We start from the raw sequence: 21,938 nt of genomic DNA, 5'->3' as shown, positions 1-21,938 counted from the left end.
GACAAAACCTCATCAATATTTATATGAAAACCGATCGGGCTCGTTCATAACTATTGCATGACTGCACTACTCAATACTCATCTACTTCTGGTCCGAACTTTTTGTTAGATTTAGCACGCTATTTAGCCTTCCTTGCCTTCCTTACCTTCCTCCATATCTTCCGTTTACTTTGCCTTGGGTCACAATCCCCAAAATTCCTCATTTATTTATCTTTTCTATATTTTAGTCATACGTAAAGTCAAAATCTCAAAAAGAACTCAGAAATTTTAATTACGTCTACGGTCCATGCTACGGTCTCTCAACCCATCCGCAAATAATTTTTTCGCCGTATCTCTCAACTGGTGTATTAAGAGTAAGAACTCCCTTCATCCAACATGTTCCGCCATTATAATTTTTATACGAGAAATGAGTACAGTCCGTATTCACCAAACACTTTTCACCACAATCGGCTGCATTTCCAGCCGATACACTCCCAACATCACCTCCTGTGAAATCACAATTATAGCTCCAGAAAATGTTTTCGGAAGGCGATGTTGCTTGGAAATATAAGCCTTCGACTTCCCATTCTAAAAATTAATGGTTAGGTTGGAGTAATATTAAAGAAAAATGATTTTACCTTTGTCAGCATACTGATCTGGAACACATTGGCTTTCGCTCGTATAAAATTTAATGAAGTCACATGCGGCAACGAGTTGCTGAATTCTACCTTTGCAGTTTACACTGACTGTCGATTCGTTTTTATTCAAATTTGTTTGCTTTAAAATGCGTTTAAGCGATCTGTTGTTTATTTTCTCTCTGTTCCTTTTAGCCTTGACTTGCAGAGACCTCATAACATAATTATCGAAACTTCCAATTTTATTTCTTCGATTGTCGTAGATTTTTCTCAATTTCGACAGTTGCTCGCCCTCCACTATTCCCGTAATTAAATTTATTTCGCAAGTTGTTTCGGTCGGACATGCTATTAGAGTCTCCCAATTGTACGTTAATTTACTACAAGTTTCAATTGGTCTGGTTAAGAGACAACATGCAATATCAACATTATTTAAAGTCGACTGGTCCCGCTTAAAAAACAGTCCAGACGACGAGTCGACCTGTGTGGCAATACCACATACAGCTCTCTTTGAGGGGCAATGTTTTTCCTTGGTCCAATCTCCCCACGGCAAAAATCCACTATTATCAGCGATTATTTGCGATGGATCGCCACTAATGTCGGAGCATATTAATTTGAAATCTACTGCTCCGACATCATCCCCGAGTAACCCTTGAAAAGGCTGAGAACGAAGTTGAAAGCCAGTGGCGAATCCATTCAGGCAATATTTTGTTTTACCGAAAGAGCCATATGCTCCAGTCGCGCTGTTAATCATGCTATCGTATCCATTCATATCAGTACATATAAGCTGTATAGCATTAAGAGCCGTATTGTCACCGACGTGAGTATGGTCTACCTTCAATCTCATGCCTGTAACAAAACTATTTTTTGGACAGAATTCGTGTGGGCCAAATTTTCCCCAATGGGTTACTCTAGGTGATTTGAGCCAAACGACATTCCCATTATGATGTGAACTTGCACTTGTACAAATTAAAACAAATAAAACAATTCCAAACACCATTTCTACACGCAACAAAGAACAACACACCTTCGTCGTTGCAGTAATACTGTAAAAAAAAGAGAAATACTGCCGCAATTACAAATCGGTGCATTATTTTCACATAAAATGATTAAAGTGTATCGACCAAATACTATGAAGTGGGCTCGTACGCGAGTTGTAGAGAACGATCTGATTTATACAAATTTCTATCACAGCAATAATTCTCGTGACTGTTTTGCGTATTCAATGATATTGGTGATCAAAAATAGTTATTTTTAGACACCCTATCTAGCAAACCAACTTCGTTTTGACAGTTGACTAATTTCTAATGTTAGAGAGAGTTTTAGCAATGAAAGTAGTTAAGTAGGTATGGCCAGTCCATACAAGTCGGAGCACATACGGATTTGCATGGCGCCACCTCAAACGAACTCATTTCTAGTGGAAATTTCCACTAGAAATGAGTTCGTTTGAGGTGGCGCCATGCAAATCCGTATGTGCTCCGGCTAGAACAAATTTGAACGTTTGGCCATACCTATCCATTTACTTTCATTGAGTTTTAGTTGGCACATAAAAATGTTTGGACGTACCAAGGATTGTAACAGATTCACACTAGTTTTGTAATCTTTACTTCAACCACAGGTCAGTGTCAAACAGCGATTTCTTCCTATCAAATAGTGTCAAATAAGTTGTCAATTTCACAAAGCTAACCTCAAACCATGACAACTTCATATAAATTTGTTTAACCGTTAGTTTTATATTGATCCGTATTCAGCTTATGAATCGTAAATTCAGCTGTGAAAATGCATAGATGTCGCCACTAGAGAAAAGGATAAAAATAACTCACCAGACGTGCCCTATTGACAATGATCGATTTAGTTAGCAATTTTTATGCGATGTGTGTCCTTCTTATGTACCAGTAGGCCTGCTCTGACTCCGGGGAATGTGGGATATTGGGCTAATGAGATGTTTTTCTGGTCCTGAAGGCTTAAATATTGAACCCATCTCTTTTTTTAGAATTTAAAAAAATAGTTTAGGCATGGAGAGCGAAGCATTTGTACCACACATTCTACATTGTTACGAAAAAGAATGTGCGTGCATAGCGCATGTGAAAGACTATGTCCGTCGTATGCAACAGGTACGCCCTAATTTTGTATGCACCTCTGTCGCAATGTTCGTTATATTAACGAATCCACAACAAATTTAAATCAATCGCAGAATTTCTAAAAAACAGTACCGCGTTCTTCTACTACTATTTTCATCGGAAAATTTTTCACATCTGGTAAGGTATCTTTGTGTCACAAAGTTATCGATATAGTCATACTCTCTTCTTCTGTCTCTATTTTAAACCACGTTTGTCAGGATGGTTAGCATTTTCTATTAAACTAAAATATAATCAGCGTTCTGCTAACGAAAAACATTCAAATTTTACTTCATCGAAGCAAAGAGCCATTCAAGAAATGGATTTGTTCACAGTAGACAATGTTGGTGAAACAGAACTGCTGGATCTAAATATAAACGAAAAGAATTCTGTGAAATTTGTGCGGAAAGTTGATGCATTGAACGAAGTTGATAATAAGAATGTAGAAGAAGATAGGGCTGAAGAAGATGAGGAAGATGAAGACCTATCCGACGCAGACTTTGGTGGTACGCAGCAAAACAAAATAGATTCACAACATCAAAAATTGTTTGTTTTACTTACATTGAACCACATTTTCAAACAGATTTACCGAGAAACATCGTCGACATTTCACAAATCATAAAATTGCCGAAGACCGCACAAAAAACCGAACTCCAAGAGAATATGGACAAATTCTGTGTTTTACTGGAAAGGATAATGAGAGCACGGGAAAATGGCGAGCAAATTTCAGACGACGAAGATGAAACCACGTCCCGAAGGAAGGACGCGGAAAAGAATCTTGAATGTGTGACTACGGGCATCGAAAAGAAGAAGTCTGTGGAAATGCTGACAGAGAAGCAGCGAATCAAACGGGGGAAGGTAAGTCTGACCGATTTCCAACAGCATTGTGCTCAACAACCAAACATACCATGATGAGAAAATGCCAACTGAACCATTGTTCAATGGTTGATGATAGTTTCAGACTCTTAAACTTTCACAGTGCCCTCCCGCTGTAATCTTAGTACGATTGGATGAAGACTTTCATTGTACCGTAAGGCCAACGGGACATCAAAATTCATTTCGTTTTAATGAACGTTTTCTTTTAACGACATGGATGCGGTGCGAGCGAAATATTCCCTCGGAACCGTTGAGTATCGTTTAAAGGGGGTTCAATCTGACGAATTGTTCGGGAACCGGTTTTAATGTCAAACATTTTGAGGAGTCAAGAATTATCCTTCGAAATCGAAATGGTTCCCCACATTCACTTGGCTGTAAATGGGCATTTAACTGTGAAAGTGAAACTACTCACAACCTTGAATATGATTGATGTTTCTTTAGTAATCTGAACCGAATGAAAAACTTCATTTCTGATGTAAACTCATTGAACGAGGCGTCATTTTGAATTCAAAACTTTTTCTTTTGATTTCAGGCAGAACGTTCCAAAACCAAAGGTAAAAATTGGTTCAATTTACCCGCCACTGAAGTTACCGACGAGATTAAAAATGACCTGGAGGTCATTCAAATGCGTTCGGTATTGGATCCACAGCATTTCTACAAGAAGAACGACTTGAAAGTACTGCCGAAATTCTTCCAAGTGGGAAAGGTGCTACCATCACCATTAGACTACTACAATGAGCGCGATTCGCGTAAATCGAAACGAAAAACCTTGGTCGACGAACTGATGGACGATGCGGCGTTTCAACGGTTCAATAAACGGAAGTATGCCGAAGTGATGGAAGAAAAGAAAAAGTCCGGGTATCACAAAGCGAACAAGAAAATGAAAAAATTGAAGAAAAATAAGTCGTGAGGTAAAGTCAGTTTTTGAAAAATTGGTTTTCCTTTCTTGTAAATTAAATATTTTCCGTTAATCAACTTGACTTGTTTACAAATTGCACAACTCGTTCTCCCAGTCTTCGAAACGATTTTGCGTACTCTGATTCCGATTCCAGCAGAACGAGTGGTGTGCCAGAATCACTACATTCGGCCACACGGCGTACAATCGGTATCCGTTCCAACAATTCAATGTTGAGTTTTTCAACAAATCTCTCCGTTTGACTTTCGAAGACGTCCACCGTATGACCACAATTCGGACATGTCGCATGGCTCATATTCTCAACGAGTCCGATAAGTGGAATTTTGAGTGTCTTGTACATTTCGGCACCACGACTAGCTACTTCCAACGCTGCTGTCTGAGGAGTGCTAATAAGTAGTGCACCGGTGACTGGCACATTTTGTGAAAGTGATAAGTGAATATCACCCGTTCCGGGTGGTGTGTCAACGATTAAAATGTCTAGAGGTCCCCAAACAGCGCCTCTGAGTAAACGTTGCAATGCAGACATTACCAATGGTCCGCGCCATACAATTGGTTTACTGTTGTCGACCAGTAGACCCATCGATAAGCTGGAAATTATCAAATGAATTCCATTTTCCATTGAATGGTTGAGAGGTGAATGAGGAGAAACTATTACCATTTCACGCCATAGTTGATTGGTGGAATCATTAAATTGTCTTTATTTATCAGAGGGGTTTCGGTTAAGTTCATCATTAGCGGTACGGATGGACCTTAGGAAAATTGTTGTGGTAATGACAAGGTTTCTTGACTGAAGTTTCCATAATCTACCCTTGAAACGAATTATTCTACTTACCAAATACATCGGAATCGAGTAAACCAACTTTCTGCCCCATCTGTGCCAATGTAACGGCAAGATTTACTAAGGCAAACAATGGTAACCGAACACTAAGCATTTATTGTGCAACAGTTAAATGTCCACAAATTTACCTGATGTTGTACTCTTGCCAACACCACCTTTTCCAGATGCCACAACAACAATACTTTTGACTCCATGGAGTTCTTGTCGCTTCGGCAAACTTCGCGCCATCAGTTCTAGTTGCCTGGATGTTGGTTGTGTGCTGTGATTAGCCGACTTTACATTTCGAATTTAAGAATTAAAAATGATTTTGATTTTTTATTAGACTTGGTTACCTGACTCAGTCGAGTCCATAGGAAATTCGTTGGTATTCTGTTCATTAGAGCCATTGGTACGTTTCACTTTAAAGATTTTAGGATTGTTGTTAATTTATTTTTTATTTACATTTTTATCAGAGTTGAAATGGTTGAAAATATGGTGAAACAGTCGAAACCGGTGAAACACTGGAAAGTTTTCTAAATTTTTTGTAATGTCAGTTCAGTGTTGTCGTCGCAACTAACTGTTAATACCAATCCTTAATTTGTTAAAAAAAAAATCAAATTTGCAATCATTAGAGGTGAGTTTGTTTAGATGATATCGCTATGTCCTTCGGTTTGTATGAACAGACCATACTGGTTTTATACTTTCATTGAGCGCTATGTCCTCCGCTCCATACAAAGTTTGACATTCGACCATACCTTGTGTTGACGTTCATTGGTTTTCTGATCATTAAAAAAAATATTTTCTGAAATATACAGCGGAACCGAGTGAATCCTCTAAGGGCGCTACTTTCCTTCAGCTTTGGGTTTATTACTCTCAAGTAAAAGCCGATCACCAACAGTCTTTTGGGCGGTAAAAATTGAGTTCTGTTGAAGCAATATAATAGTTCATTTATTTAGCATCTTGCTATTATAAAAAGTTTCATTCTCACACTTCTCAGAATTTTCCCCTGCTTCAAAATTTAATTTACTCTTCCATACAAAAATTTGTTTCAATTCACAGACAAGCGAAAGTCTGTTGTGGACGGTATATTTTAGGTAATTTTACGAGTTGAAGCCCGAATGAAGTGAGGGCTACTAGTGAATGTGGCTAATAAATTACAACGTCAACAACAGATGCGTATACAACTTTTCATGGCCGAAAACCCGAGAAAATTTCTGAAAAGGCCCTTTTTCGGCCCCGACACATGAAAAGTATATTAATCTGTAGCATTTGTATTCCCATTTCATCCAAACAGACAAATTTAGAAACGTTTCTGATTTTTAGCTACTAATTAGTCATGTTCACTGGAAAATATCATCAATCGACAATCGACGATAAAATTTCCAAATAATCGATACAATATCAATCGAATTTTTTATCGATAATCGATAAACGAATTATCAATCGATATTTATCGAATTATCGTCGACATTTACCAATTTACCATTTACCAGTTGATATTTACCGATTATCAGTCGATATTTATCGATAAAATATTCTACTGATATCAGACAGTTTGCTTAAATGGCGCATAATAAGTCAACTTGTAAGTTGGAAATTATAAGTAATCTTCCAGAACTTCTTGTTAGAAGATGGGACTTATAAATTACACGTCATTTGTGCAAACTGTCTATTTGAAAATATCGATAATAGATGCTGAGGAAATAATCGATATTTTATCAATCGAACATGCCTAACTAATTCTACAAGTTCAACCCCTGGGTTCCTTAGACAAGTTGAACTGATCACAAAGGTAGTGGACAGCAAAATTTTCTAGTGGCGCCTACATGGACTTAGAACAGAAAGTTTTGTGTTTAAAAAATGTATACGAAAAAAAATCACTTCGTTAGTGTCTGAACAAGTTCTTTCGGAATGGCCAGTTGAATTGAATTTTAACAATTTGTTTTACTGCCAACACTGTTTAAGTGATTGTGAGAGAGTGATATGCAATGTAATGTCATTCTCAGTAAAAGTAGTAGCTCATTACACAATTAACACACACTGCGTGAACAAACAATTCCAAAATATTTTATTGTGAATCAGGTTAAATTCGAAGAACCTTCGCACAGCAACAATTTCGTAATTAACAAGATTTCTGGAACCACAGAAATTGATTATAGAAAAATGTGAGGTTATAATATCGGCGAAATTTTGTAGGGCGTATTGTTAAAACAGAGTGAACAGGACAGAAAGAGAGAAAAAAAATGTGTGTGTTGTCAGTGTTGTATCTGTCAAGTTTGTGCTGATGTTTGGTTTTCTTTTGATTTCCTTGTCGACTAAAAAAATGTTTCAAATTTTCGGTGTAATTTAAATAAAAAGTCGAAAAAAAACTGTGTGATAAATAAACGGCTGTAGGAAGTGTAGCAATTGATTAATTTGTCATCTTAGAGCTTAATACGGGGATTAACTTTGTAGCCGATGAGGTAAGACCCAAAGTGTAAGAAGCTTTGTTGGCTGGACAATTTTTTTTTTTGTAATGTGATTACGTTCAGTATTTTGTGTATTGATTCGACGTGTGAGTTCCGATATAAATAAAATTATAAACCGTCGAGATATGAAGACAATATAATTTTCCATTCGGATCAGATTTTTTCCGGGTGACGAGAGCTGGGTATTCAATTTAGATTTATGGTTTCTATGTACACTCGTCGTCTAATTAGCTACAATGATTATGCAAATTTTAATTGCAGATCTTGCCATTTAATTTAAAAAAAATTTGTGTGACGAATACAAGTAGCGAATGATATGCTCTGCTACATATATATTCTCATCCTCATAATGTTAAGGTTTTCAGAAATTTGTGTTTGTGTATGCAATAAATTGGTTTCGATATTATTGCAATTGATGTTCTTTTTATCGTTAGTTTCGTTTCATTAAAGCACACCATTTACTGTTACCATGTCGATAAATGTATAGCAATTATTGTATCGACTAATTGGATATGTTAAATAGGAAGATGATTTTTTTTTGGCTCCGATTATTTTAATGATGCACAATATGGTCCCAACGATCATCATCATCATCAAACATATTGTGTGTTTAATTTGAATGAGGCTAAATTGTTTAGAGGTCAGATACCTCGTTTGAAATAACAAAAAAAAATATTTATAAAATAATAGAAATTTTTGTTTTGTTTTTGGTGCTGCTCCAAACATGAACCGAGTCGAGTGCATAAAACTCAAATTGCTAACTGTTTATTGATGGTTTTTTATGCATCTAAATGAATTAACTGTGCGGTCGGTTGAGTTGTTTTCTATTTTATTTCTTTTTGATATTTTTCCTGCAAAATTTTTTCTTTCTTCTTTCTTATAAATGTTTCGGTTTCGTTGAATGATTTATGTGGAATGGAATAGTGGAATTCAATTTGTTTCAGTTGCATTGCTTTTTGTGTCCAATTCGGTGAATGAGAAATTATGATTCGGATCAGATAATAAATTGCTTGAGACATGCATATCGGCTACCATGAAATATTTTGCTTTGTTTTCTGGAATGCTACTATTATACGTCAGCCACTGTCTAAACCGTAGATGAAAACAGGTTCATTGCCAACAAACAAGTTTGTGCAGTGCACATTTTATCCATCTCCCTTTTTCGACCTTCGGACTCGTTTACAGTAATTGAACATTTTGAACACGCAGAAGCGTTGACATTCAAAAGCGGGAAGACTCTTCTTCCCATGAAATAAACATAGATGCACATCGGGTCAAATTTTTACCGGCTATTGGGCACAAAATGCAATTCTCTATTCGGCGACGTTTTTAATCCCTTTTCCTTCCTTGAAAACGTGAAAATTTTAGTCGTTGAAAATACTTGATCGACAAGAAAAATGTTCGAGTCGGTGAACATGAATGAACGGTATGAGTTTAATTAGATTTTCCTCTAACCTTCAAATGGAAAAACGACACGAAAAATATTGTGCAGCTTGCAACCCTTCGTTGTTGCTAACGAAAATACTTTTGAACTGCAATTTAATCGCTTTTCCTTTCGAAGCACTCAACCTACATTCGCAAATCATAATTTAAATTTGGCAATGAGCATGCAACAGTAACATAACAATTTAAACTGTAGCGCCATAACCGTGTTATGTGGAAACAATTTTCAATCACACGCACCTAATGCATCAATAAATCATAACGATTTCGAACATTGCCTATAAAAGTTCCAGTAAATATTTACTGTGAAACATGCTAGCCTTTCTTATGAGTTGGGTTTGAAGTTGGCTCTGTTAAAGTTTCGAAATCATCCACGAAGAGGTCAGTCGTAAAGGGACAATATACGGAGGCCAGAGTCTTTGAAAACAATAACAACCTTAGGCGAGCTTTGTCACAAGTTTCTTTTCAGTGAAATTTCCTCTTAAATTTCAATTACTCCTTTTGCTGCCACTAGACTAAATTCTAACATTTGTCGTCCTTTTCAGAATGGAAGAAAGCAATCATACCACCAGCACAATCAGCCGGAGCAACAGCCGGACCAGTTCAAATTCGGAATTGGAACGGGAAATCGCTGATCTAGATATTAACGCACTTAAGAATAATTCAATTAAAAAGAGAGTATCAAGCAGCCGCACACCGACTAGGAAAGCAAAACGAGTCCGCTTCTATCGAAATGGAGATCGATTTTATTCGGGCATCGTGATAGCTGTTTCAAATGAACGATACAGGTAAAACGAAAAATTGACTCGACTCTTTAAACCGTCTCGGTTTCGTGTGTATTGTTTTTGTTTACTTTGTGCTAATCGTATAGTGCAAAGCAAAAAAATATTTCTTATCTAAACGTTGCGTTGATTAGCTTGGAAGTAATACTTTCAGTTAGTGTCCGTTGATAAGATAAGAGAAATGCTTTTCTTTGCTTTTTTTTTCTTTATTTGTTGAATTGAATGTGTTGACGCACGTGGTTTTTATATGATTCGATTTTGTGATAGAGATCTTGATTGCGAATAGAAATCAAATTCAACAATTCGAGAATTGAATTAATAGTCATAAATTTATCGAAGAGAGTGTGTGGCCTGTTTTCTTTTTGTCTGGATTAATTATTCTCGGGCTAATCAGTAGAGCTAATTACAGGAAATGTGATAAAACAGTTAATTCCGGGTGACGGGGTGACCGATCAAGTCATGTGAAATACAGTAAGCTCTATTCGATGGAGGTACTTGAACTGTACCAGTAATAAAAACGAAAGATGAAAATTGAAAAAGGACGATAGAGAAAGACTACTGCATTACTAGTCATCTCACAAAGATTTACATAAATTTGTGGAAGTCAATAATTCCGAGAACTGTTTTTTGTCTTAAAGTTTCAAACGTTTAGAGAATCATCTTTAAAAATCCGACGTAGTTTTTGATTAACTTTCTTCCTTCAAGCCTCGCCCAAGAGTTAGTTTGACATGAAAGTCCCGGTCAGGTCACTTAATTTAAGAAAAATATCTGACAGTCAGACGTGAGCCAAATTTTATTGAATTTCAGCCTGACTGTCAAGACTTTCGGATAACCTGCCAGGTTTCAGGTTTGACTTGTTAACGTCAAGGAATATTCAGAATAGCTTAAATTGATCAGATGAAAGTCAAAACATCATCTTGTCCTACTCCACGGGGGAGCATAGGCTTTGACTTCATTCCAGGTTTTTCCTTGGTTGATGGCTTCTGCAACGACCGTCCTTTCTCACGTAATTTTTGGACGTTCTCTCTTTCTGTTACCCTGCCGGTCCCAATCTAGCGCAGCTTTCGCGATGTCGTCGCTGGGTCTACGTAGAGTGTGTCCGATCCAGTTCCATTTTTTTCTCCTAATCATCGTTGTCATACACTCGTGGAATTTTGAAAACCGACACATTTTCTGTTTCGTGGTTTACTGGTTTCTTGTGAATTTGCATGTGTTTTTATATGGAGAAAACAGAAACTCAAGTAAAACACAGAAACAGAAAATGTGTCGGTTTTCAAAATTCCGTGTGTGTATCTTCAACTTTGACGATATTCCACAAATTTCGTTTGAGATAACGCTCGGCCAAAATATTCTCAAAATGTGTCTTAAACATTTGTTCACGAAAACTTGGCATGTTTCGCAACCATACAACAGCACTGAGAGGCAATTTGTCAGGTTCAGGTTCCTTGAAATTTGTGATGATCTCCAAATGTTGTTTAATGCTCCAAATGATTCTCGCGCTTTTCGGGATTGAACCATCTGCATCGGCGCCACCATGGTGTTTGAAACTATCAACTTCCGTTATTTGCGTGCCATCGATGGAAAGGGTGCAGTTACTTGACGTACATACACGAAGTATCTTCGTCTTTTCGGAGCTCGGGTTTAAAAAAACTTGCTTTCCATAATGAATCAGTCTGTTCCATTTTGCCTCCATGTCCCTTCCATTGTGCGTTAGCATACAAATATCCAAATCATCCAACCGGGTTGTGATACTCCACTGGATGCCATTTGATTGAGGGTTAGCCTTTCTCATCACCGAGGCCAAAATTAGAAAAAACAAAAAAGGTGAGAGAACGCAAAAGTCAAAAGAAGTTCAGGTAAATTTGCAAATTTTCGTTTTGCTGTTACGAGTCATAAAATGGGCATGAAGATTTACAAACCCTATGCCAATCAGCTGTTACTTTCGCTTTAAGTTTTCTTTTTCCTCTTTCATCAACCCCGAGCCTTTTCTGCCCATCAATAATTTATTCCGATTTTCCGATTGATTGATTTTTCTGAATATTTGAATATGGTAAATCTTACAGCCGATTCTCAAAATAGCTCATTGGTAATCACAAAATCAATGAAATGGGAGCGCCCAAATCATCGTTCACCTAAAGTAGAAAGACATGTAAATAAAAGAAACATTTCTGATGACTTATTCTACGCCACTAATGGTTTCACCCTACCGACTCTTTCGATACCCTTAAGTTTTATATGAGTGGATCGATGAGAATTGTTTTTTTTTTTGTGGAAAGACACAGCCGATGAAATAAATAGCTGAAATAATTATTATACGAGGATATTGTCGAATGTGCTTCTAACAAGTGTCATTATAAACTTGTACCCATCCCATTTCATTGATGTCCAAAGAGGTATAAAATCAAATATCATTCTTTGCCATTTTTCCGTCGATTGAACTTTTTTTTTTCTCGCTTTACTATACACGAAAAGCTTTTGGATTTATGTGTTTCGGAAGTTCAAGGGAAAAGTATAAAAAAAAAGTTTGCACTCAATTTTGATTGCTGTGCTAGTTTTTGTTTAATGCGATATTGTGTGTGGGTACCAACAATTGTGAGGAACGGAAATATATTTAATATTCGTAGAAGAAAGCGAAAAATAGCCGGGGGGGTGAAGTGTGAATGAGTTTCTAGTTTTCTTTTCTGGTTTGGGTTTATTAGAATAATTTTAAGGGTTAACGATGTGCGAATCATTTCCGATTATTTTGTCAAATTAGCTCAAAACAAATTTGAATAATTTGGTTTAATTTCGGTGAAATAATTGGTAATTCATGTCAGTATAGCGGATACTCGGGTGGGTGAATTTGGTGATGAAATTTCGGTTGCATGTTTTGCCGTTAGGTGTGATAGGTCACAGCTCAAAAGAGTTCAGTTTATTCGGACTCTAAATATTGAACTAGAAGTAATGTCGTTTCGGTACAAATCGTTCTCTGTAATATTTATCTTTCAATTTTTGTAATAAATATAAACGTGCAAAAGGATGTTGCGTGACCAAAAACAGTTAAATAAATTTACGAATTCGGGTTAATGATGACTCGGTCTATGGATACAATTTATTGCAATCGGCATCTATTTATGGACAGCCATATTATGGTCAGGCAATAGATTGTATCATAGACCAACCCATGTTAAAGCTTTTGAAAGGTTCGAACGAAGCATCATCAACGCTGTTTTGAATTTTTCAGATCTTTCGAAAGTCTTACCGAAGATTTGACCAGAATCCTAGAAGATCGTGTTCCAGCAGCCGTAAGACACATTTACACAATATCAGGGAAAAAAGTAAGTTAAACTTGTGCGGTTGAATGTCAGTGTTCTACAGCTGCTTTTTCTCATAGATTACGACTTTAGATGAAATTGTCGATGGTACAAATTATGTTTGTCTGTGCAATAACGAAACATTTAAGAAAATTGAATACAATTCAACGCCGCTTGCGAATGTTAAATCGAATAATCGATTGTCAAAAGTCTTTCGTCCATCGTCTCCGCTGAAAAACGGCATTAACGGGTCACCAATCATAAAATATAGCGAAAACAGTGTCGTCCACCCGCGAATAGTTACGCTGATTCGTAACGGTACTAAACCCCGCAAAATCCATCGATTGCTACTGAATAAGCGCAACAGTCCCAGTTTCGATCACGTTCTGACCGCAATCACACAATGCGTTAAACTGGATACCGGCTGTGTACGAAAAGTTTATTCGTTGTGTGGTACTCCGGTTTTGTCGCTGGAACAGTTTTTCGGTCAGGATGAAGTGTTTTTCGCATATGGAAATGAGAGAGTCGGTCAGGATGACTTTAAATTGGAACCGGAGGAATCGAAGGCGGTACAACAGACGCGGAAAACGCTGAGGAATGGAACGGCGAGCAATGGACCAAAACCAAAAATGCCGGTCAAGAATTCGGTGAACCTACACAATGTTACCTATGAGTTGGACGAAAAGTTCTTGGAAAGTGGAATCGATCCGACCGACGTACCAGAATATATTTTGAACAATTACGCGCTGGGAGAAGTTATCGGTGAGTGAGCTTTCAGAGATTAAAGAGATTTGTCGACTCCAAGTTATTCCTTTTTGAAATGTAGGAAATGGAAATTTCGCTGCCGTACTTAAAATGAAGGACAAGGCAACGAATAAAGATTTTGCCCTGAAAATAATTGACAAATCAATGTGCAAAGGAAAGGAACATTACATTGATGCTGAAGTTAGAGTCATGAAAAAATTGAACCATCCTCACATCATGTCACTCTATAAGGACATCGACACCGTTAATAACATGTATCTGATACTGGAGTACGTCAGCGGTAAGTTACATTCATATTCTGTTGATTTGTTGTTTGAACATACGGAACCCAATGCATATCAATAGGCGGCGATTTATTCGATGTCATCACAAAGCTTACACGCTTCTCCGAGGCACAAGCCAGAATTATGATTAGACATTTAGCATCGGCTATGGCTTACATACATTCCCTGGGAATAGTTCATCGTGATGTCAAACCGGAAAATTTGGTAAACATTTCTGGCTTCCTTTTGCGTTCGTCCTGAAACTAAATTGTAAATTTATCATTCGCTGAAAACAGCTTGTAGAAATGGGTCCAAATGGTACATTCACCGAACTGAAACTAGCTGACTTTGGACTAGCGTGCGAAGTTGTGGAACCGTTGTTTGCGGTATGTGGTACTCCCACCTATGTGGCGCCAGAAATTCTCATGGAAACGGGTTATGGCTTGAAGGTAAACTTACATCCACCACATAGATTCATCGTTCGACAGCCCCCGTATCCCACGAATCTTTAAAAAAAATGCCAAATTCCAGATTGACGTTTGGGCGGCCGGTATTATTCTATACATTATGCTGTGTGGCTTTCCACCGTTTGTGTCCTATGACAATCAACAAGAACCGTTGTTTGATGCAATATTATCGGGTGTCTACGAATTTCCCGAACCATACTGGAATGACATTGGCGAAGGTGTACGTGATTTAATATCAAACATGCTGCAGTCGGATCCGAATCTACGATTCTCGGCCGAAGATGTTTTAGGTAATTTTTGCTTTATTTTGCCTTGGCTGTTGAAGGTGCACATCATAACTCGAAGACTAGAAATTTCTTTTATTTTCGACACGGAAAAACACTGTGTCTTGAGCCACAATTACAAATTTGGCTTGTTGTGTTCGTATTGAGAATGTTTATCAACAATTGACGTAATATTGTTGCGTTGAGCTTCTGTTGAGGTAGGCTTCGCGCATTGAGTATGCATTACGTTTCCCAACCCAATAACTAAAAAGATGATTGCGACCGGTATTGTTGTCGGTGCAATATCACATTCTGATTTGATCCATTCTCCATAACCGGATGTTAAGATGATACCGAATTGAGGCGAAATCATGAGTCAACTTTGATTTTGATATGCATAAGGTGATGGAGACCAATAGAGATTAGGGTGTAGCGTTTTGACGAAAGTATTTTGTTTTTTAAGGCCTGCGAGTAGGCTCGATGCGGAATAGTCCCCTGATAACGAAAATACCAAAAAAAAAAAAAATTGAAGTTCGAAGCTCCCATGCACACTACTGAAAACCTACTTTTTGGTCCCAAAGCAAATTTAGATTAGTTCTGGCGACTGTGTGGAAAAAGTGCTCCCGACCATGCTTTTTTGAGAATTTTTCTGGATTTAAAGCTTTGTGAAATCTGTAAAGCAATATATTCGTGTCGTAGCTCATTTTAAAGGGATTTTCAAGAGCTTTCAAACGAATATAGACTCGACATAAGGTTTCACCGGGTTACAGAATCGTTCTATAGGGTTCCCATTCGTCCTCTTTTTAGAGGACATGTCCTCTTTTTTCGGCTCGTTATTCTTTTTTACAAATATTCTAAGAACATTACTTTTTGATGAAAACGTCCTCTTTGTCCTCTTTTTCTCATGCCTTCTTCTTCTTTAAGTAAATTTGATGCAGCTCATACCTAAAAAACGAAACATTTTCGCTGCACGGCGTTAACTAATAATGTTCTCTGAAAGTTACTTATTAATACAACGAACTCGTCATCTCGAAAAAAAAAATCGCTCGCTCCGCTCGCATTCTTTCATATATTAAAATAAAAGTTAGAAATTTGACAAGAAGGAAGTAGTGTAAAGTTGTGAGAGATCACGCAAGGATAAGGTAAAACGAAGTTTGTATTCAGGTAGTTTGGAGTAGATGTAATCACTGAGAAGGTATCCAAAAGAATATCAGGACAATTTCAGTGCATATAGCACAGAGCATTTTTGATTTTTTTGTTTTCACCATGACCTGTGGTGTAAATTACACAATAGTTGCACAAAGTGCATGTACAGTCGTTGTAATTCCGCGTCAGAAATTCACTTTTCGTCCTCTTTTTTGAATATGAAGGCGTCCTCTTTTTGTCCTCTTTTTTGACGCCGAAATGTCCTCTTTTACAAAATTGAAAAATGGGAACCCTACCTTCTAGTGCGTAAAAAATGGTACGAGAAAAACCAGATTTTTTAATTTTTCACAGAAATTATGCAAAAACGGTTTTAAATTGTTCTCAGTATTGATGGCCTTAAGTCGCCAGAACTAATCTCACTATAGCATTGGGACCAAAAAGGCGGTTTTCGGAGGTGCGCATGGTAGCTTCATTTTTTTTTTGTATTTTCGTGATCAGGGGACCATTATGCATCGAACCTTCCCGCAGACCTTAAAAAACAAAATACTTTCGTCAAAACGCTACGCCCTAATGGAGATGTTCTTGAAATTCCAGTAAATCACTTCTGATAATATCCCGATGATCCCTGTCCCATTTCTTTCCAATTTTATTTTCTTCGGTTCAGTGTGTTGGAAAGTTTATTTCATACTCGATGCAAGCAATGAACTGCAGTCCTTGAACATGTAAACACACATTTTAACGTAAAATGAACGCTTCTTCAAAGAGCAACGAAATTTTACTACCTGCTGTATGCGAAAGTTGACCATTACATGTAGACTGTTTTCAGTTGATTTTTTTCATTTTCTTATGTGGAAATCAATTTTCGCATGAGGCATGTGGTAAACCAGAATACATTGCATGCTGCTACTTACTTCATTACTTCGAGAACAACTTTGTTATACTCGCAAATTCACTCGACCGTCTTTGAACAACTTGCTTCTGTAACTGCACTTGTCGAAAAAAAAAAACAGTTACCGAAGCATGTTGCTCAAATACACACTTGTAAGTTTGCTTTTATCACAAATTTGGTACCTCATGTAATGAATTTGTGAATTACTTTCGCAGAACGAAACCTGCTATTAAACGTTAGTTATTGATGTGCATCCAATTTTTTTATCGTTTCTTTTCTAACAACATTTTCATTTCCACCTAAAACTTTAGACCATCCATGGACAATAATCGACGAAGAATGTTTTGCCGATGTGGGACAGTATTGAAAAGTTCTCAAATTTTGTAAGCGGAAAAAAACTAAAATTTTCTTTCCGAAATTCGTCTAAATTTATCAGAAAAAAAATCGGATTTTCATTTTCATTTCAATTTTACTGTCAACTTGTTATTGTTTATTCAGCTTTGAAATGTGTCCTATGAGTTAGTGTGTAAATAACAACGAATTTAGTGTAACAGATCAAGTGTGCAACTACGATTCGGGAAACTTGACAAAACTAAAGAAAATAAAATGGGAAAGCGAAACGATGTTCTCGATATGAATGGTGGACTCGTATTGAATTTTTGTTGGTAATGTTTCTCTTTAATTTCGTTTCTTTTTGAATGTAAATTATGTAATTTGAGTATTTATTCTATAATTAAGTATTTTGCATTGGGCACACACACAATTATCTTTTTTTTCTCGATAATTTGTAAGTTATTTTGTTGATTATTTAAATATTTTGTGTTTTAAATACGAGATTGAAACCGATACATCGATCGGATACGAAATGTACGAATGTGAAAGAATAAGAACAAAACAAAAAAAAACAGAAAATATTTAACCCAAATATATCCTAAAAATAATGAATAAAAATGGAAAAAAGAAAACAAAATTTGGTTAAAACCTTATCATTGATCAATTATTGAAAGCAACATCATCATCATCATCTACCTTATAAACATTTAATTGATATAGCAATTAGTTGAACGTATTCTGTAACTTATGAAAAGAACAAAACAGAAAAAAGGAAAAAATTATTTATTATAAAATATCGGACGGCATGATGTAAAAGAAAGCTGAACGAATGCCGATTATAATGTGCGATGATTATGAAATGAAAAGCCAACAAATTTCGCGATTTATCGTCCACCAAAATGGAAAAAGTTTAGGATTTCAAAATTTGTTTTTCTTCGTTGAAACTTATCCATGCACAGAAACGATGTGCATGAAAAGTTTGAGCTGTGACTTTAGGTATGTAGTATTGTATAATGGCGGTGGATTTTCCTTTTATACTCGTAACAAGTTTACCACTCAAGCTTTCCCAGAGAGGTCCAGTCTGTCTTAGTAATGAAGTCTTCTTATGCAATTTAGATCTATTTCCATGTCCTGATTTTGCTTAATTTTAGTTTCTTTTTGCATCTTTTCTTGTGAACACAATTGTTATCTCATGTCTTCTGACACTATAATGCTGTTCCTGGACACATTCGAAATAAGTTTTTATTTTGAGCACCTTACTATTTTTGCCAGAAATGAGCCGGACCCCTAACTCCATAATCAGTACACCGAAATTTAAAATCAGAAATGGCTTTAATGCTTAATGGATCTCAACAGTTCATATTAAAAGATTTTTAAACTGACATACTAAGCTCTGTTGTCTGCATATAATTTCCGATTACCGTCAATTGTGATCCTATCATCAGATCAGGACACGACTTTTTACGTTTACTTTACTTTTCTTGTAAGAGAAAACCGAAATTGTTTTGAAGCAATAGTCGAAGTATTCAGGTCCAGACTGTCCCCAAAGGCGAAATGCTTTTTTATTTTATTTAATGAACAAAAGGTCTGAACTCTTGGGTTTCCAGTACGGACCTGGAAGTAATTGATGTGGATAACAACAGGCCGACTTGAACGTGAACGATTTCCGTCAATTTTCTTTTTTTTAAGAAAAAATTAGTATGTCGGCTAATTCCTTCAAAAAAGACTCTCACCTGCACTGCAGGTCCTGCAGGCACTGACTGTGTTAGTATCAAATTAAAGATAAATTTAAAAAATAATGTGATTGAAATCTGGTGAATTATCTTGTGGCATTCGGTTCTTAAAAAAGCTTTAGGTTAGTGAAACTTTAAAAAATATCTTCCAATGAAACACACACTTCTTCTCATAATCTTCCAGTGATTTTAACAGTAAATGAGAGAACTATGTAATTTAAATTAAGAGATAAAGAATGTGGGACTTGCAGACACGAAAAAGGATAATTTGAAATTAATAAGTGGCATGTCCCAATCCCAATGTAGAAATAAATTATTTTCTCATAAAATGTATCATTTGTGAACGTTTCCTCCGATCAAACTCATTGCTTTTTTTGTGTACAATCACATTTCAACCTTTTCTTCGCCTGTGACTACATACTTTACGATTTTGAAAGTGGCCATGAAGGTGACCATAAAAAAACTTTTCGATATTGATCGAGTGATTGGATTGTATAATGCGACTCAAACACACACAGTATGGTTATGATTTGAGTTTTTTTGTAGAAAAATATTTTTTGTATCATCCTAGGAATAGACTTTGTAAAGGCATTTATTAATTATTGAAAATAAAAACTAATTTATATAGAAAGCAAACCATTTCATATTCACCGTCAAAATGTGGCCCATTTTCACTACAAAGAAATATCTCAGTGTCTTCCGGATTTTTTTTTAGAAGTATTTGGATACGTCTGGAGCTTCGTGCCAACAAAAAGTGGGAGATAAATGACCGATTTAATATTTAGATGCAAAAATGTCATCCTCTTTCAAATGAACTTATAATTTGACTAAAAGTTTTCTCTTTTTACGAAGCGGCTAGAGCCCATTAACGAATTCTTAATTTTTATTTCCTTTTACCTCATGGAAATTACGTTAATTTGATTTTTGGTATATTCAGCTACTAGTTAAGCAGTGTCTTGATGTAGTAACTTTTCAATCTCCAGTACATACAATAAACAGGTCTTTGGTTCACTTCAACAACTTCCACTGTCTTACTTTTACCCACCAATTAGCTAAAAGGAACACAATAGCCTTACGCCTTAGCCTATAACGATTCTTGATTTTTACCTTATTCTTGATAGCTGTTTAAAAAGATGACATCATGTTAGTGGGTAGCAGATAGCCTTCAATGTTAGACTACTAAAATTTACAGTTTTTCGATAAAATTTATTTGGTTGAGTTGTATTTATTCATATTGTGATTTGTATCTGTCGATTGGCGACCGACCCTTAATATTTTTTAGCTGTTCTGCATACGACATGTATCTATCCTGGACTGGCCTTTTAGGAGACGATGTCATCGATGTATTTGATCCTGTCGATGCTCTGTCTACCTTTCTTTCGAATGATTTATACGAGGGCGGCGCCTTATCAGCCATTTTCTCTACAATTATTTTCAAAATTAGGGTTAGTGCAAAGGTGTCAAAATTATGGATCAAAAATTTAGTAAAAGTTGACTTAGAGTCTAAAAACGGTTAAAGTGTAAACGGAATTAAATTGTACGATTACTGGCCTCATCCCTACTTTTTGGAAATTTGTTAGATGTCTCATAAATTTAACATTTTTTACGTGTTACGGCATGTTTCATTTTCATTTACATTGCCTAATTACGTAAAGCATTGTACTTCCGAGGTTCCAAGTTTTGTATTTGATAGGTAGGGTGATACAGTCCGACCCGAAGGGGAGGGTTGTATTTCCCACTTGTCAAATACACAACTTGGAACCTCGGAAGTAATAGTCCCGGGACACAGACATTTGAATGAAAAATTAACAAACAAAAAAAAATTTAACAAAAAAAAATTCAATTTCGACCTGTGTGAACGATATGATAAGAAATGGTAAGTGGATCTCCACGTTACTTCTGTTACTTCTTTTGTTTCAAGTAATTAAAGTATTACACAAAATCTATTACTTCATACATTTTAACCATTTCGTATTTAGTTTCGCAGAATTGGCAATGTTCAGAAATATTGATGGAACTTAAACGTATGGATTATAGTTTCGAAATAGTTATTTATACAACCGAGTGATAAATGATTTTTTAGGCACTAGATGTGTAGATTGTCACTCGTGGCCGTAGCCCGAGTGTGACAATACACATCTTGTGGCTAAAAAAGCATTTATCCTCGAGTTGTATACAACGTTTTATACAACTTGTTGCGAAAAATGAATTGACGAGCCTAAAGTCTTTCTGAACGATTCAAATCATTTCGTAGTTTGAAAACAAAATGTCTAAAAAATTGCAATACAAATGAAGACATTGTGTTTTCAAAACCGAAATGTTTCACGCACAAATCATTTGCACTCACTTTCCTTTTCTCAACGCTCACACCACAGTTTGGCAAATGTCTTGCTTGCCCAAAAAATTTACAAATCTGAATTTTTTTAAGGAAAAAATCTTCAGTGGTTCTAAGACCAAACTATGCCTTAGAGTTGTTCCCGTAAATTATTTTTGGGAATCAAATTGTCTTTTGACACTATCCTGTTGTGTGGTGCCAGAGCTGGGAGAACAGCAACAGGTGTCTTGATTGTTTTTCACACTTGGTTTAAAATACGTAATTTGCGGAAGATTAGTTTTTCTTCAATTTATTAACTTGGTAGATTTTCACGATTTTTCTTTAATAAATCGCAATTGAAATCTTTCATTTCACTCTTTTGTTTTCCAAGAACATATCACCATATAACATAGCCGCTATATTTTACCGAAACTATATTCCTT

General features: G+C 36.3%; 4 protein-coding genes across 11 annotated transcripts; 2 read left to right on the top strand and 2 right to left on the bottom strand.

The window, feature by feature from the left end:
• Window positions 1–204: 204 nt before the first annotated feature.
• On the bottom strand, window positions 205–1,639 carry LOC119082266. Of its 2 annotated transcripts, none has more exons than XM_037191731.1 (2): window positions 617–1,639; window positions 205–566 (listed from the first exon to the last, which is right to left on the bottom strand). In XM_037191731.1, the coding sequence occupies exons 1-2, from the start codon at window positions 1,608–1,610 to the stop codon at window positions 289–291; spliced, it is 1,272 nt and encodes a 423-aa protein (XP_037047626.1). In that variant the 5' UTR covers window positions 1,611–1,639; the 3' UTR covers window positions 205–288. The 2 variants fall into 2 exon arrangements, with proteins under 2 accessions (XP_037047626.1, XP_037047627.1); XM_037191732.1 differs by having other exon boundaries at window positions 205–557.
• Window positions 1,640–2,872: 1,233 nt separating this feature from the next.
• Window positions 2,873–4,573, top strand: LOC119082265 (deoxynucleotidyltransferase terminal-interacting protein 2). Of its 2 annotated transcripts, XM_037191729.1 has the most exons (4): window positions 2,873–2,952; window positions 3,029–3,233; window positions 3,311–3,585; window positions 4,136–4,543. In XM_037191729.1, exons 1-4 carry the CDS (start codon window positions 2,950–2,952, stop codon window positions 4,511–4,513), a joined length of 861 nt encoding a protein of 286 aa, XP_037047624.1. In that variant the 5' UTR covers window positions 2,873–2,949; the 3' UTR covers window positions 4,514–4,543. The 2 variants fall into 2 exon arrangements, with proteins under 2 accessions (XP_037047624.1, XP_037047625.1); XM_037191730.1 differs by having other exon boundaries at window positions 2,912–3,233; window positions 4,136–4,573.
• LOC119082263 (iron-sulfur protein NUBPL) lies at window positions 4,525–5,894 on the bottom strand. Its single transcript, XM_037191728.1, has 5 exons — window positions 5,690–5,894; window positions 5,486–5,630; window positions 5,352–5,417; window positions 5,175–5,268; window positions 4,525–5,106 (listed from the first exon to the last, which is right to left on the bottom strand). Exons 1-5 carry the CDS (start codon window positions 5,741–5,743, stop codon window positions 4,575–4,577), a joined length of 891 nt encoding a protein of 296 aa, XP_037047623.1. The 5' UTR covers window positions 5,744–5,894; the 3' UTR covers window positions 4,525–4,574.
• Window positions 5,895–7,296: 1,402 nt separating this feature from the next.
• Window positions 7,297–18,148, top strand: LOC119082262 (serine/threonine-protein kinase GL21140). Of its 6 annotated transcripts, none has more exons than XM_037191725.1 (9): window positions 7,297–7,501; window positions 9,793–10,035; window positions 13,253–13,346; window positions 13,403–14,084; window positions 14,149–14,367; window positions 14,433–14,575; window positions 14,647–14,799; window positions 14,882–15,107; window positions 17,427–18,148. In XM_037191725.1, exons 2-9 carry the CDS (start codon window positions 9,794–9,796, stop codon window positions 17,480–17,482), a joined length of 1,815 nt encoding a protein of 604 aa, XP_037047620.1. In that variant the 5' UTR covers window positions 7,297–7,501; window position 9,793; the 3' UTR covers window positions 17,483–18,148. The 6 variants fall into 6 exon arrangements, with proteins under 6 accessions (XP_037047620.1, XP_037047618.1, XP_037047619.1 ...); XM_037191723.1 differs by having other exon boundaries at window positions 7,297–7,798; XM_037191724.1 differs by lacking the exon at window positions 7,297–7,501 and adding an exon at window positions 7,872–7,890.
• Window positions 18,149–21,938: the final 3,790 nt, after the last annotated feature.

The sequence above is a fragment of the Bradysia coprophila genome, unplaced genomic scaffold (genome assembly GCF_014529535.1).
Source record: "Bradysia coprophila strain Holo2 unplaced genomic scaffold, BU_Bcop_v1 contig_415, whole genome shotgun sequence".
Taxonomy (NCBI): Eukaryota; Metazoa; Arthropoda; class Insecta; order Diptera; family Sciaridae; genus Bradysia; species Bradysia coprophila.
Note: the sequence above shows the minus strand (reverse complement) of the source record. Positions and strands in the feature narration are given on the sequence as shown.